Source organism: Salminus brasiliensis, chromosome 2 (genome assembly GCF_030463535.1).
Source record: "Salminus brasiliensis chromosome 2, fSalBra1.hap2, whole genome shotgun sequence".
Lineage (NCBI taxonomy): Eukaryota > Metazoa > Chordata > Actinopteri > Characiformes > Bryconidae > Salminus > Salminus brasiliensis.
Genome location: NC_132879.1, coordinates 41,446,318 through 41,461,835, shown reverse-complemented (window position 1 = coordinate 41,461,835; position 15,518 = coordinate 41,446,318). Strand labels below are relative to the sequence as shown.

The 15,518-nt window shown below is 36.6% G+C and overlaps 1 protein-coding gene across 2 annotated transcripts in view; it reads right to left on the bottom strand.

The window, feature by feature from the left end:
- Window positions 1-414: 414 nt before the first annotated feature.
- Window positions 415-15,518, bottom strand: part of LOC140549291 (glutamate receptor ionotropic, kainate 2-like) — a 54,061-nt gene continuing 38,957 nt past the window's right edge. Inside the window, exons 11-16 of one of the 2 annotated variants that reach the window (XM_072672782.1) lie at window positions 12,609-12,832; window positions 9,069-9,187; window positions 6,863-7,080; window positions 5,877-6,102; window positions 4,657-4,907; window positions 415-4,332 (exon numbers count right to left, since the gene is read on the bottom strand). In XM_072672782.1, the coding sequence (XP_072528883.1) occupies window positions 4,168-4,332; window positions 4,657-4,907; window positions 5,877-6,102; window positions 6,863-7,080; window positions 9,069-9,187; window positions 12,609-12,832 (1,203 nt within the window). In that variant the 3' untranslated portion in view covers window positions 415-4,167. Of the gene's footprint in view, window positions 4,333-4,656; window positions 4,908-5,530; window positions 5,640-5,876; window positions 6,103-6,862; window positions 7,081-9,068; window positions 9,188-12,608; window positions 12,833-15,518 lie in introns of those variants that run through there. The other variant, XM_072672783.1, reaches the window with a different exon arrangement.

The following is a 15,518-nucleotide window of genomic DNA, read 5'->3' as shown; positions in this document are numbered from 1 at the left end:
GACAAACTCTTGTAAATCTGGTGGCAAATCAGGGGCTTCATTAGTTGTATCATTTGTGCTTGTGATAAAACACATCAAATTCCTGGACTGGAGCTTGTTGAGCTTGTTGACACAAACAAGGGCTGCGTCCCAAGTATGTACTACACACTAAAACTGTATGGTTATATACTATATACTAATCTTAATAGTTTGACAAGCTAGTACATACTAGTCTTACCCATTTTGTACTAACAGGAAGTGATTAAGCTTTGCTTTGCCAACATAGATCACTGCAAGTTATCTTGCAGTCATTGCCGCTACACTTGCATTATCCATTATTTTTGTTTAATAATGAATCTATTAATTTATTTAATGTATTCTTTCTATTTATGTTTAAATCATGTATTTTGGGGTACTTTAAAAGACCATGTGATATCAAGAAGAGTGGTAGGTTTTTATTACAAATAAGTTAATCAACATGAGTTGCCAAGATGGATTTTGTCTCTTCCCAAAATGACAAATAACACTGGCAGATGATTTAAGCTCATTTCGGAGATATTTAATTACCCAAGAACAATTTCAAGTTCTTAAGTATTTATGTTGTCGCCTCAGAAAGCGATTCCATCTGAAACCTAAAACACACATTCACAAAATATACTTGTAAAACAATAAAAATGGGGATTACAGACTAAGAAACAGAGAATGTCAGTCTCACTAGGCATTTAAACCACAGGCTTTGACGTGCATCATTCTGAGATGTTAAAATGAATGTGTGGCTTGTAATACTTAACACATACGGTAGGCTACATCTCTGTCATTCGCACCAATAGAAAGTACTACAAAATTGTCTCTGTACAAAAAAATGCCATATTTTGTTAGAAATCATTTCTCTGAACACAAACAAAATAATCAAAATTCTACCTGCTATCCTTTAAACACATATGGTAGATGCTAAAAAATGCTTTTTTGAAGAGTTCTTACAATGACTGAACTTTGGCTTGATAAAGGCATAGGTAAACTATATGATGGAAAAAAGTAATTCAAAAAGCAGGAAAATCAAACATGAAAAGTTGTGAATTGGGCTACTGAGAGATGGCTCGATGCAGTTTAATTGCTACGTACCATCTGACACTTTTACGCCTTATAATTTTTTTTTTTTTATTGCAATGTGGTGTACCATGCCTCGCTCCATTAAAGGATGGGACAAAGGAGCATGCACTCTAATTGAATGATGTCAGCTGATGGTATGCTGACAGTGAGACAATCATGGTAAATCATAAGAGAGAGAAGTATGCTTTCACTTGACTTTGAGCTTGTGTTGCTTCAAACCATTCACAAACTTTCTTTTAACACAGTGTGTACTGATGATAAGCCTGTTTTTTATATTTAACTTCAGTGTTTACTGTATACTTTGAACATAAACAAAAATGTACATAGAGTCCTAGTAAGGTGGTATTAATGTAGTATTAATGTGGGCTATCATGAGTCCCTGGAACTATACAGATTGGACCAAACACCATTCTTCTAAACAATATTTCCACAGGGATCGTTTGATTATAGTGTTTGTAAGGTTTTTTAACACGTCAGCTCAAAAACTCCTATATGTGTTTAATTGGGTAGAGAATACAAATGTTTCATATTATAATAAAAGTAATCATTTAGAATAACGTGTCAATAAATTTCATATTTTTTTCATTGTGTGTTTACTCAGGTTGTCATTATCTTATATTTAAATTAGTTGGATAATTTGAAACATTTAAAACATTTAAATATGCAAAAATAGAAGAATTTGGGAAAATACTTTTTATAGCACTGCATGTGCAATTTTGTGTAAAGTTTTCTTCGTGTTAAGATCACTTTAACAAGTATAAAGACTGTTTGGTGTGGTCACTTGAGATTTAAGTACCATCTCTCTTTTAAGATGCTTTCAGGAAACCCAGCCTAGATTAGTTACACCTAGCAACAAAGGGGGAGTTCACAAAAAACATCCACATCTGATCTTTGTGTTTTGAACATTTCCTTGAAACCTTTCTTTACCAGTGATTGTTTTGCTAAATATTTTTCAGCAGATAAATTTATACAGTTGCAATCAATTATTTAACCCCCATTGCAACTTAAGATTATTAGCAAAATTTAAACCAATCAATCATGATTATTGCAGTCTTAGAATTATTCAAACTCATTCGTATTTAGTAGAGCACCCTTCTGCTGTTATGACCTGCTGCAAATGTTATGCATATCCAGACTGCTGGATTTGGCAGCATTCCTGAGGAATCTTAGTCTATTCCTCATGGGCAATGGTAATTTGATTCCTTTTTTTTATTGCAGTTTGTAGTTTCTAGTACATGGGGCCAAACAGGGCTCCAAGCTAGCTGGTAAACTATTTAGCAATATTTGCTGATTCTAGCTGATTCAAGTCTGGTATTTCCCTCATTTCGACAGTGGTTTGATCATATGTTCTGTTGAACTATTTTGCAGAATTGGCATCCTGTACCTGCAAATAAAGTTCACTAAGATTAGGAATTTTCATTGAAGATGAATGTTTTATCATGCCCAATAAAGCTCATGATAGTTGTCATTTTTTAACATCAAAGGCAGGTAAACAATATAGGTTTGTAGAATGTTGTTTATGATTAAAAAAATGTTGACAAAGTTATTACAAGGAATTATTACAGTCACTCAAGGCGTGTCTGTATAATGTGTGTAATATTTTGTCACTGAATTGAGCTCTATGGGAGTGCAGGAGTTTTTTTTTATTTACATTACTTTTAACAAAGTATTTTAAAAAATAATAAAAATGCTTAGAAGGGGGCTCAACCAAAAAATAAGGTGAACTTCTCCTTTAAAATAATAACACATAGCTAAGGTAACTCCTCCTTAGTGCTTGTAAGGACAGTACTACAATATACACTGATCAGAAATAACATTGGCAGCACTGACAAGTTAAGTGAAAAACATAATTGATTATCATCATCTACAGTGGCATCTGTCAAGAGTTGGATATATTAGGCAGCAAGTGAACATCTTGGCACCAGATACCACAAGACACCTTGAGAGGTGCAATTACATCCATTGCTTGAATGTTCAGATCTGTTGTAACGGCACAAGGGGGGACCTCAATATTAGGCTGTTAGTGTTGGCTGATTGGGAAACTACAATAAGGGGAACAAATCAAAATATGCAGTAGTAAGGTGAGGTAATCTTTTGTGCTTTGTCCTATGTCACATATTTTCATCACTGTGTTTACCTCTGAAAATGCACACTCCTCTCTAGCCATGCCTTTGCCTTGGTGTTGCATTTGTTGGAACAGACCTTTGAACATTTTGAACGAATATTTTTTTAAAGGCTGAAATGGCCTTGGGCCAGGGGTCTCTTTACAACACTGAATTTAAACACGGCCTCTCATAACAATGTTCTTTGTTGTTATGTTTCTTTATGCCATGGAAATAAGCCAAATCTGAAAATCAGCAAAGACTTGCAATAATCAGTTCTGTCAGATAGCATACAATACTTGCTGTGGGTCAGAATATATTATGTTACTGAAAAACAACTGCCACATCAATAGAAGACCTTTTGACAATTACATTTTGCACTGTTCTGGGGAAGAACCTGCCACAATGGTTACATTTGACCAGGTTTTGCTGCTTAATTGTGTTCCATACAACATTCTTTTTCATATTAGATATGTGGCTTTGATTAAAAACACATGAAAAGCTAGATGAATTTGATCATTATATCCTGCTTTCTAAATAATTCTGTTACACTAAAAAAACCAACTATGAACCATTTAAATAAGGAATGAAGTGGCTTCACTCTTCACCCTGTGAAACTCTGTTCAGTGATGTGCTGACCATCCACTGGTACTAAAAAAAAGAATGGTAAGAAAGAGTCATAGCATCTGATTCTGTTCCTAACAGTGTGAAAGAAACTGCCTACATTGCTTAAAAAGCTTGAGACTCCAGGATGATCGGCAGAAGAGCCTATACAGCCTATGCAGTTCAGTAAGGGTTTGCAGATCTGTTATGCCCAGTTTTCTGTATTTCCACAGGAAACAGTGTTTTGGGACGAGAGCTTGATCTTTCCAGGGCGGCCCTAACGCATTGTGGGATGCACTTCTGGTTCAGGCTCTCTTGTGCCCCAAATGGACTCACCCCCTGAGTGGGAGAGAGGTGGGGGAGGTGATGACCTTCAGGCCATGGTTTCTTTTCCTGGCAGTCTTCTGTCATTGAAGGTGTGCATGTTGATCACCTCCTCTGTTTTGACGATCGCGGGAGGCTGTGGTTTTTGTTTGAGGCGCCGCTGACACTTCAGAGATACAGTGAGCTCATCCACCATGGCACTACAGAACGACCTCTGGAAATGAGGAAGAAGAGAAGAGGGAAGTGTATGAATAACATCAATCATGAATAAGACAAGCTATAAAAACTTCCATAAATGTAAAAAAGCCAAGGAGAAGTGGTTTTCTTTAATTCACCATCAAGCTTTTAAATCATTTGAAAAATATTCTTCCAGAACCTGGGGTGTTGCCCCCTACATTCAGAATAGTTTTAATGCAACTGCTAGTCCAGTTTGTGCTTGTTTTATTGTTGTGCTTATTGCATGACTGTGAGATACACCCAATAAAGTACTAATAAAGTTTTGGAATTCACCATTAAACCAAAAATTCAAAACCCTTACCTTCTCCATCTGTGCATTCTGCTTGGATTTGTAAAGCACTTCCCCTACTGCCACAAAAACAGAGAGGACCAGGCCCGCCGCCAGCACGATAAAGATGCCCCCAATGTTTTGCACTCCTAGAGCACTAGCCTCCTTGCTTTCCTCCTCCGGACAGCCATTTCCTCTCCACCACTTTTCCTTCATCATGTGCAGCTTCCCTTCTTCCTGCAACTGCAGAATTGCTATGGTGATCTTGTCTCGGTATGGAGAGCCTACAGACACAAGGACACACAAAAATCAATGTGACATTGGATCCATATTTGCCAACTCTTGTCATCTTATTCTACCCATATAACACTTTAAATTCTTTGCATAATGCCACAATTACTATTCATTTTTTGAAAATATTTTTTTGTGAAAAAATATCAGTAATTGCACATTAACATTTGCAGAAAGTGCAATGCTGAGGTTGTCTTTCACAAATCAACAAAAATTCCTTTGGACAAAACTTATATAATTGCATATAACTGTAAGGTGTTTAGCAGATGCTCTTATTCAGAAAATGTAGTTTTTCTCCACTCAGAAAATGCATCCATATCCAATGCAAATAAGAGAAGTCTAAAGATACTTAGTAATACTTAGATGCTATGATACACAATACCAGACTGCAAGATACAAAAATACACAATGTGGAATAAGACATTTCATAAATGTTATCACAGTTTAATTTCTTGTATTGAACCGTGATTTTTGTGAACCATTAAATGTATTTTCAATGCAGATGAATAAATAAACAAACCAAAAATATTTCTATGTATATTACCTCTCCATGTGCATGTGAATTCATGGGATGCTCTGTTCAAGCACTGGAGAGCCATCACTTAAAGAAACCGCTGTGATGGCAGGTTTATGGTGTTTGTAATGGCCATCTGAATCTAGCTTTCACTCCCTTGAACTCCAGGCTCATCAAGTACATAGTATCTCAGATGTGCAGAGATTTATGTCTTTGTAAAAGCAAATATGAAAACAATGTCAGGAATAAATTTACTGGGTCTGAGCTGTGGTCTACAGTGCAGCAAATATGAAGTTGTTGAATGGTGGTCTACGCTGATAAATGTGGGAATATTAGATCTAGGAGATGTTATGTGCCAGATTCCTGCTAATTATGTACTGCAGTAAGAAAAGCTGTAATTTACTTATTTAATTTGCTTGCTACAGTTGCATGCCATACAAATATTTACCCATGGGTGTTCCCACTCCGTAAGCCTTGGAGTCGATGAGGCCTCCGATTTGAGTGAGGTTACAGTTTCGCTGGGTGACAAACTCGATAGTGGTGGATTCCATGAGGAATGCATAGTCGGATGTGAGAACACGCTGGATGCCTTCCTCTACACTCTTCACCATGACAGATTGCCGCCTACTGTTCATAAACTCCCACATTTTATCATAAGTGGAGATCTTTGTCTTCTATAGGGGCCAGAACAAAAGAAAAGTGCAGCAAACATGTTTATTGCATTTTCACTTCTGGACAATGTTTCAGGCAGTATTCTGGGCGAACCTTCAGATCATGCTTTATGATATCACTGACATTTTGTATCACTGAAAATGAAGAATTAAAATGGACCTGAACCTTCTACAGAGCTTTAAAAAAATATGATATATATATATATATATATATATATATATATATATATGTGATAAAGAATTGCAGTAAATACACCCTGGCCATACACATCTGCGTAACCTATCCAAGCAGCACCCGCAAATGTGGATGCCTTTTTGAGTTGTTGCCAAACAAACTTTAGAGTGCCTCATTCATTTCTAAAGTACATTCTAATATACAATCTACATTTACTTGTATTGGTTGTTGTTGGACAGTCTCACCCTTCCTAGCAGCTACAGTGTGCATTTGTTAATAATCACATTTCCCTTTTATCTCCACTTATAATGTAATAGTTATCAAGTACCATGTCAACATTGTCAATATTGGCAATTCCCATAACATTTAGCCATGCTATTGTACCTAGCTAACCAGAAGCCTAAAACCTTTATGTTTAGCATATTTAATTGGATGTTTATCCCTCAAAAGCTTGATTTCACAAAACAGAAAATACTGATCTAATAGAGTGACATGCAAACAAAATAAATATAATTTGAAACTGATTGATTCTCATTTTTGCCAATGTTCATCGACAGAGCATGGGCAGGTCAATTCTAGTTGTAGCACCTTGAAGAATGCCATGGTAGCTCCATCCTCCACTACACCGTAAGGGATCTTGGTCTGCTTGGCCAGATCGTCAGCCGAGTCAATGGGAGACTCCATCCTCTCCACAGTGAGAAAGGCAGCCAGGTTGGCCGTGTAAGAGGAGATGATGATCAGGGTGAAAAACCACCAGATACCTCCAACTATTCTGGTGGACAAAGCCTTGGGCATCAACTCAGACCCTGTCCAACAAGAGTGACATATAGAAGACAGTAGAACATTGAAAAGGACAGAAAAAGGATGGCAAAGTGAACCATTTTACCTGATGAGCTCCATTGCTCAGTCTGGGTCAAAATCCAAAATCATATATCACTCACTTAAGCTTGTACATCAATGTTAACTAGATGTTTTAAAGCAGTGATTTTCAGCATTTCAGGGTAGTGGCCCTCTCTCTACAGAAACACTCTACTGCAAACGTCTCCACATTTCTGCTGATCCACACTACAGCAATTGCATTTCTTATGACGTATACTAAAGTAACCATCTTCACATGTCTTTTGACACACACTGCAAAAGTTTGGGCACCTTACACATCAGCATACGAGCAGTACTCTCTGTGGGTTTTTGTGTTCTTTCAAATATTATTTTGAACTCCATAGTTCCTGTGAAATAACATTCAGCACAGAAAAACTCTTCTCTGTGCAAATCACATCACAGGCTATTAAATGAGCCTTTCCCTGTGTAATAGACAATTTGCTGTGAGATTTATGCAGGGTCTGAAAGTTGGGTGCTTAGTGATTTGACATTTTCGTCTTATAAAACTAGCATGGCTCTGCTTGACGATTCTAACCAATTCTTTGGAAACAGGAAGGCTGTGTCAAAATACGGACAAGTATTTTTGTCTCTGACACGAGACATGAAGCTGGATAGTTTAGGCTTACAGTTATGATTACAGTTACAATTATGAGGGTATTTAATGACGCCAATATTTTAAAAAATCAGGACAGTGAAATTTAAGCACATTTTCCCATGAATTTAGAAGGGGCATAGTAATGAGTGTTAGTGTGAGAGAAAAACTATTTCTAGAGCTTAATAGTTGCAAATAACAACTGGTGACATGTCACTGGCCTGATTTGCTAAACAAGGAGTGAGACATTGTAAGAAATCAGAGCTTTTACAATGCTTCAAGTGTGCAAACTTTTGCATAGGCCATTAAAAGATGATTTAATTTTTTAATTTTCTTATAAAATTAAAATGATAAAATGATTTAGTGACAACATTGTATTTTATTAGCCTTTGATTAGCTACAATGAACTCTCAAAAAAATCTAAATGAAACTAAATGAAACACATTATAATATTTTTTCTGATGCATCATTAAGCAGAATAGAACAAAATACTATACGATAGATAAACTGTTTTCAGATCCTCCTCTCACCCAACTAGTAACTTGGTTGGATCTTACGATCATGTACCCAAGGTAACTTCATACCCTGTCACCACCGCTCACTGACCTCTATGGGGCAAACCACAGAGGCAAAGGACTCAGTCTGTAATGCCCACTCTCTAATGTACAGTGTGTAATAAAGTAACATATGATAATATAAGTAAGCTCTTACAATAACACTGTATTTAATAACAACCAAATATCCTAAAGATCTCAACTCATACTTAACTGAAATTACAAGAGTAAGCTTACCATGTATATCAAACACTAGTATTATACAAAATAATGAAGAATTATAGAGTATAATAATAGCTGTAATATTCAAATGGATGCAAACTGGTGTTCCTTAGCCTGGAGGGCCAAAACACTGCGCAAGTTAAACATTTCACTACTTCAGACAATGAAAAAATATGCGCAATGGTGCCCCACTATGAAGTCGAAGTAAAGAACTGTATAGAGTAAAGCACAGAATTATAAACATGTCAAATTTGTATGTCAAGGTTTTTTTCAATATGAAGCATGCATAGGAGTTCAGTGTAACTTACTGGACAGCAAAGTGTTATTAAATACATTCAGAGTATCTGTCTGACAGTTGGGTCAGATTTATAGCATTAATATAAATCTATAAACTAAGACTAGCTTATCCTCAGTAACACTCAAAATGCATGAACACACAGAGTCCCTTGCATCCTGCAGTACAGCACTAAAACACAAGGGGGCCCCAAAGAGGCCAGGTAAGTGGTGGAGAGCCGTTAAAACAGGGCAGCCAGGCTGAAGCGTATACCTTGTTGCATGAGAGCTCCAACTCCGAACCAGAAACTATTTAGCAGAGTGAAATTATTCTCCACCATGTCAGAATCTGGGTTACAGGGGTGAGGGTTATACCACTCATATGGGCTGAACCTGATAGAGAGAAAAAAAACATGGATGATTAGAAAGTAGAGAAAGGGAAATTTGCAAAATAATACATTGACTGGTGTGCACACATATTTTGAACTTTAAGCATGCTTTAAGCATCCTATGACTTGTCATAGTTTATTAGGGATACCTACACTATACCTATGCACATATGCCATCAGGTACTCCTGTAATACATGTGCACTTTGTACAGGTTTACCTCTGTTGCAGCACAAATGATCTGTTTCCCTCTACTCAGTGGAGTTTGCTGGTTTTATACACACTCACAGGTCACTTTTCTAGACATACCTCTTACCTAATAGAAGCACTTTTCAAGCATTTCCAATGAACACTTTTTGCTGTGATCTCTTCTACTTCTTCATCAGTGGTCAGTTCCTGACCACAGGGTCGTTATTGTCTGGATATTTTTGTTTGGCAAACTATTCTTAGTCCAACAGTGATGAGTAAACCTCAGTAATTCTACTGTGCCTAATACACCACATGTGAGGTTGATAAATTGGATGGCACATTAGTGGCACAGTGTCTTGGTGGTTAGCACTTCTGCATCTCAGCACTGGGGGCTTGGGTTCAAGGCCCAATCTGGCAGAGTTTCTGTATTCTCCCTGTGTCTGTGTGGGTTTTCTCTAGGGAGATTGTTTCTGATTGAGATTATGTGGTGAGCAATTGGCTGCTGCTTCTTGCCTGTGTGTGTTGATTGAGTTGGTTGGTGCGTGCTGAGTATAAAGAACTGTGCAGAGTGTTGATTGTAAAGCGTCATTAGAAAGATGCAGCATAAGCATACCTTTCATTCAATGATTTAGGTCTCTCAAAAACCTGTCAGTAATTGTATACACACAAGTTGTACCTAAGGTAGGTTTAGCTGGTTAAATGGACACTGAACGTATTCCACGCCACACTGATTTGTTTAAAGTAGATGTACTTAATAAACTGTCAAATCAGTGTAGTGTGGAATGCTGCTGTATTACACAAAATGTAAGGATTCTCTTTACTTTGATTTACGCATAGTTGTCCAGGTTTCAAAACATTAGGACATGTCGGAAAAAAGTGGGTACTGTGCAACTGTTTGATGCCGAATAGCTCTTTGAATAGTTCAACAGGTTAGTTACAAATGAATAAAGATTCTATATTCAGCAGCTGAGACTTTGACAAATAATGTCTAAAGGAGCATGGGCATTAAATGATTAGGCAACACATTTTGAGTTAAGACCGCAATGTCTCTTAGCACTGAAATCCACCCAAGCGATGTCTCTTGGCTCATTAAAATTCATGAACTGAGTGGAAGCCCCCCGAAGGAAGCATATGATCTCAGCCGAATACCTAAAATAGCATAAGCTACTAATCATTTACCACATTTTTTGAGACAGTGAAATTACGAAATTGTTTAATATTCCAGTATGCATTTAGTGTAATCAAATGATGGCACCGAAGCTCCCCTGCAGCGTAAAATCTGCACTCTGCTAATTTGTTAGCAGAGTGCAGATGAGTCAGTTGTAATACAAGTTACCAACATCACTGCATAAGCCTGCTTACTGAGGTCAAACCAGTTCATTAGACTGATTGGGAGCAATTAGGTAAGCATTATTTTTCAAGAGGGCTCCAAGGATATTAGCTTTTAACTGCTCTAAGGAGAGCCAGTTTATACTGCATAATGTTTGTTCGTCCATATATTCTTATTACAATATTATATTATTAATGAGTCTACATATTTCGAGCTTGTGTAGAGTATGCCCCCCCGCGTAATAACCAAATTTATCTATAATGTCTATAAAATAAATTGTAAATCACGTTGCATTTATAAATATTAACACAAATTAAAAAAAAAAAACATTTGCATAACTGCAACAGTTGGAGTAAACGCCATAGAACAAATTGGAAGAAAATGAGTAAATTAGAAATCAATCACACATACACAATATAATCAGCAGAAAGTTCTGCCCTATGAACTGAACAATAAACTTACCTATCACACCCAAACAGAAAACAACATTTTTCTATGCATATTCCGAACCAACTTAGGTGACAGTTGTGGCTTTCTGTTTAATAATCATAGTGCCAGTAACAATAAGAGTCAAAAGACATTACCCACAATACTTTTGAGGGCCTTAGAAATCAAGACAAGCCAATCAAAAGTCTTGAGGTTAATGCATGCTGTCATGATTCTATCATTTAATTAATTCATGTGCTTGTACAGAACGAACTAATGAGGAATACTAATAAAGTAGTATCCTGTCCTAGGTGTTATTGACAAATAATTAAATAATTAAACAAAGTAAAAACAAAGAAATGTTCAAAAGTCATAGGAGTCATTTTGTAGAGGTTGAAGTGCAATGAAGGTGAGTTGGGAATCTGGGTCTACTTTTAGATTCTGACCTAGGTTTTAACATACATATTGACAATGGCACTCAATCTGTCTTTTTTCACTTGTGGAACATTGGTCATGTTGGACCATACATTAGTCTGCATACAATACATAGTATGCAGTACTATGCAGTACGTAAGAGAAAACCAGTTCTGCCATCACTACACTGACTTCCAGTATATTCAATGATATGTTTTAAAGTATTGCTTCTGTTTTTAAGCATTAAATGGATTCGCACCATCATACATTACTGACTGTCAATAATTTATGTTCCAGGTCAATTTTTGGGATCAAGTACTGTGAGTTTGCTTAAATTACCAAAAGTTAATAAGAAGACAAGTGGGGAAGCAGTGTTTTGTTTCTATGCAGCAAAACAAACAAACAAAAAAATTACCAACTTACCAACTGATATTAGACAAGCACAAAATGCAAGTACGAAATTTTTAAAGGCAGCTGGACACATTATTACAACTATGTTCATGATTTCTCTGATTTTATTTGCCTTGACTAATTATCACTTTTTTATGCATTTTTTAATAATTTTTTAAAATAATTTTTATATTTTTAGTAATTTGTAGTTAACCTTTTGTATTTTCATTTAATTTGACTTTTACAGTTCTATAATATCATACACTGTTAATATCATTTCTCTGATTCTACCGTTCTACTTATTACTAAGAGATTATAGATTTTTTTCTGTTCCTTTTATCATTTATTATAGATTTTTTCTTATTTTATACCAATAAGAATAAGAAATAAGACCTTATTTTCACTTTATTTTATAGCTTCTCTAAATTGTATTTATCTGCTCCTTTATAAGGCACTCTGTGAAGGTCTGTATGAAGTAAAGTGTGAAGTAAAGTCACTAACACTAACACTATGGTCACTGTAGTAATTGCAGGCTAAACTTTACCTGTTACCTGCTATATCATGCACAGATTCAAATGTTATTCAGAGATAAATTTCTTAGCAATGATGCTGAAAATTGTTAGCATGCCTTTAGAACTTCGTCTTGACAATGTTTTTTCACTAAACTTGACATGTTACCTGGCTATGACAAACAGCACACAACTGACACCCAAGTAAGCCAGCAGAATATACATCCAGATATCGGGAGAGAGGGGGTTGAGAAAGGAGAAGACGCCTGGGTTGGTGCCATTGGGCTTGCGGTACAGGATGCTGATGCCCAGTGTCATGAAGGGCTTTGAGAAATCAATCACCTTCTCCCTCACATATGTTATGGCCAGGGGAGCCACTGCCAGGTCTGCTTTCTATCAAACACAAAAAACAGTAATAAGAAATTAAAACATGGATTTATCACCTCTGTATAATGCCTAAACATATTATTTTCAAAGGAATATTCCACCATGTTTAACCTCATTTTGTTACTCCAACTGTGACATGTGATGATGTGTTAGGAAGTTAGGAGTTAGGAAGGTCTAGCATATGCTTCCTCAGAGATATGTGGAGCACCACCACACCACTGCTGCTAATGCTGGGCAGGGTGGCTAAGGCATAACCAGGGATCCAACATATAATCTAGCGCCAGTTGTAATAACTGTAAAGAATATTAAGGACCTGCCATATTAGGTTAAAAATATAAACAACTAATAGTGTTCCTAACCATTAGGAACACTATATTAATAAGACCAAGACCTTCTTTAACCATTAAATTATTCATGACACAGATTCTACAAAATATTGGAAATATTTCCCTTTTTTAAATTCGTGTCCATCTTGACATGACTGTGTTCTTCTGAAGCTTTTGTGCACTGAAGAACACATGTTCATGAAGTTATTTTGAAACAACATTTGCTTTGTGCCATTGTGCATTATTATGCTGGAGATATGGTTGCAATGTAAATTATTTAACCTCCATTGCAAATTAGGATTATATGTAAAATGTACTTTTAGCTTTGTAATACATTAATCAAACAAGAACAGTTTAAATAGTTCAACACAACTAATATGACAAGTGGTTTCTTCAAATTCAACATAAAATGCTGAATTGCACAAAAATGAATTTTACAAAAACTACATCTCAAATCAGGTGTTGTCTCAGGCACACCTGATGCAATAATCAAGGGATTTATTAGTTGAATTAAGTGTGCCTGAGATAAAATGGGCAGGCAGAGATTCCTGAGGAGGCAGGTGCTCAAAAACGTCCTAGGAGAAAACATCATTACTTTAAATAGCACAGTGATCCCAAGCATTCCTCAAAGTGCACCAATACTTGGTTTCAGAAGACATCCTGGAAGATTCCAGAGTGGGAGTCAAAGTTGGCAGACTTAAACTCCATAGAAAATCTTGGGGGGATTTGAAGAAGGTGATCACAGCGCGCAAACCCAAGAATATTAATTTGAACTGGAGGACACTGAACTGGAGGATTCTTGTGAAGAATGGGCTAAGATTCCTCAAGAACACTGACAGGTCATAACAGCAAAAGGGTGTTCTACTAAGTAATAAATATGCTTGTCATGAAGTGGGTTGGTTAATTTTGAGACTGCAGTCAGTTCTCTGTTGACCTCTCTCATCAACAACGTGTTGCAAAACTCCATAGGCAAAACTGCATTTTGCTGAATGTTTTTTTTCTTTATTGCACCATCCCCTGTAAATTCTGGAAACTGTTGTGCAACTAAAAATTACAGGAGACCAGGATATCAGCAGTTCTACAAATCCTCAAACCAGCCTGTCTGGCAGCAACATTTACGTTCTGCTCAAATTCATGCATTCAATGCATTTCCCCCATTTTGATGGCTCACGTGAACATTACCTCAAGCTGCTGGCCCATATCTGTATGCTTTTATGCACTGCACTGTTGCCACACAGTTGGCTGAAAAGATAATTGCACGAATCGCTGTTCCTAATAAAGTGCTCTGTGGGTCTAAATTATAGCAGTTTGCAGCAATCTGAACCCCACTTTAAAATGTAGAGTAAGTAATGATGATCCTATATTATGAAATACTTAACCAATCCACTAAGATCAAAAAGAAAGGAGCTGCTCTAACTAATCATCATTCAGCTGATCACACACTGCTAATTTGAGGATTATATCACTAATTCGTGTAGTGGCCCTCCCCTGTGTCAGGTTAGAGCTGCTCTCACACATGGACATGCTCTGACTACAGTGTCCGTTAATAAGGTCCCGGGAGGAAACCATGTTCCTATAACCCACCATGTTCTCCATTTCACACTGGCAGGACCAAAATGATGATCTGGTATTGAAGTGAACATCAGATTTGTGGATCATGCACAACATTTTCAGAATTTTAATTTGCATGTATTTTTTTTATGCAATCATTATGCAATCATTATCTGCTCAGAAGAATTTATATCTAAGTTGTTATTCTATCCAGAATCCAATACCTCACATTTATGACTACATATCTTATATCTTAGTTTCATTGTCCATCTCGTGAGGACTGGTGTTTTAGTCTGACTGTCTAAATAATTAACTAGCATGTCAACATTAATTAAAGTAACATTTTCTCAAATGTTCACAGTCTCAAATGAAGTTGTATATTTAAAGTAAACATGTGAAACTATACTTGAATAACTGCAAACATCTCCCTCCTCTACCGCAGATTTCGGGATTCTCTAGTATATTGATAGTGGCTCCCTGAGGCCTGCAAAGTACATACAATATCAGAGAATTCTGTATATCGGGCTCGCTCATGCAGTTTGGGAGTGAATGAGTGAGACAAAGCGAGAGAGAGATACAGAAAACATCCTAATTGGTCTCTCATTTTGCTTAGTTGACTGCTCTCATTCATTGTGCATCAGTTCAGTTTAGTGTCCTGCAGCTTTGTGCCTATATGTAGGGTTTAAATAATTACAGTGTTGCATTTTTTATTGCCTCAATAGTTAAATAAATATAAATGACAAGCTCAGGTGAATTAAAAGCTGTTATTCCTACATTAGCATAGCACATGTTATATACCAGCTAACTAGTTGTGC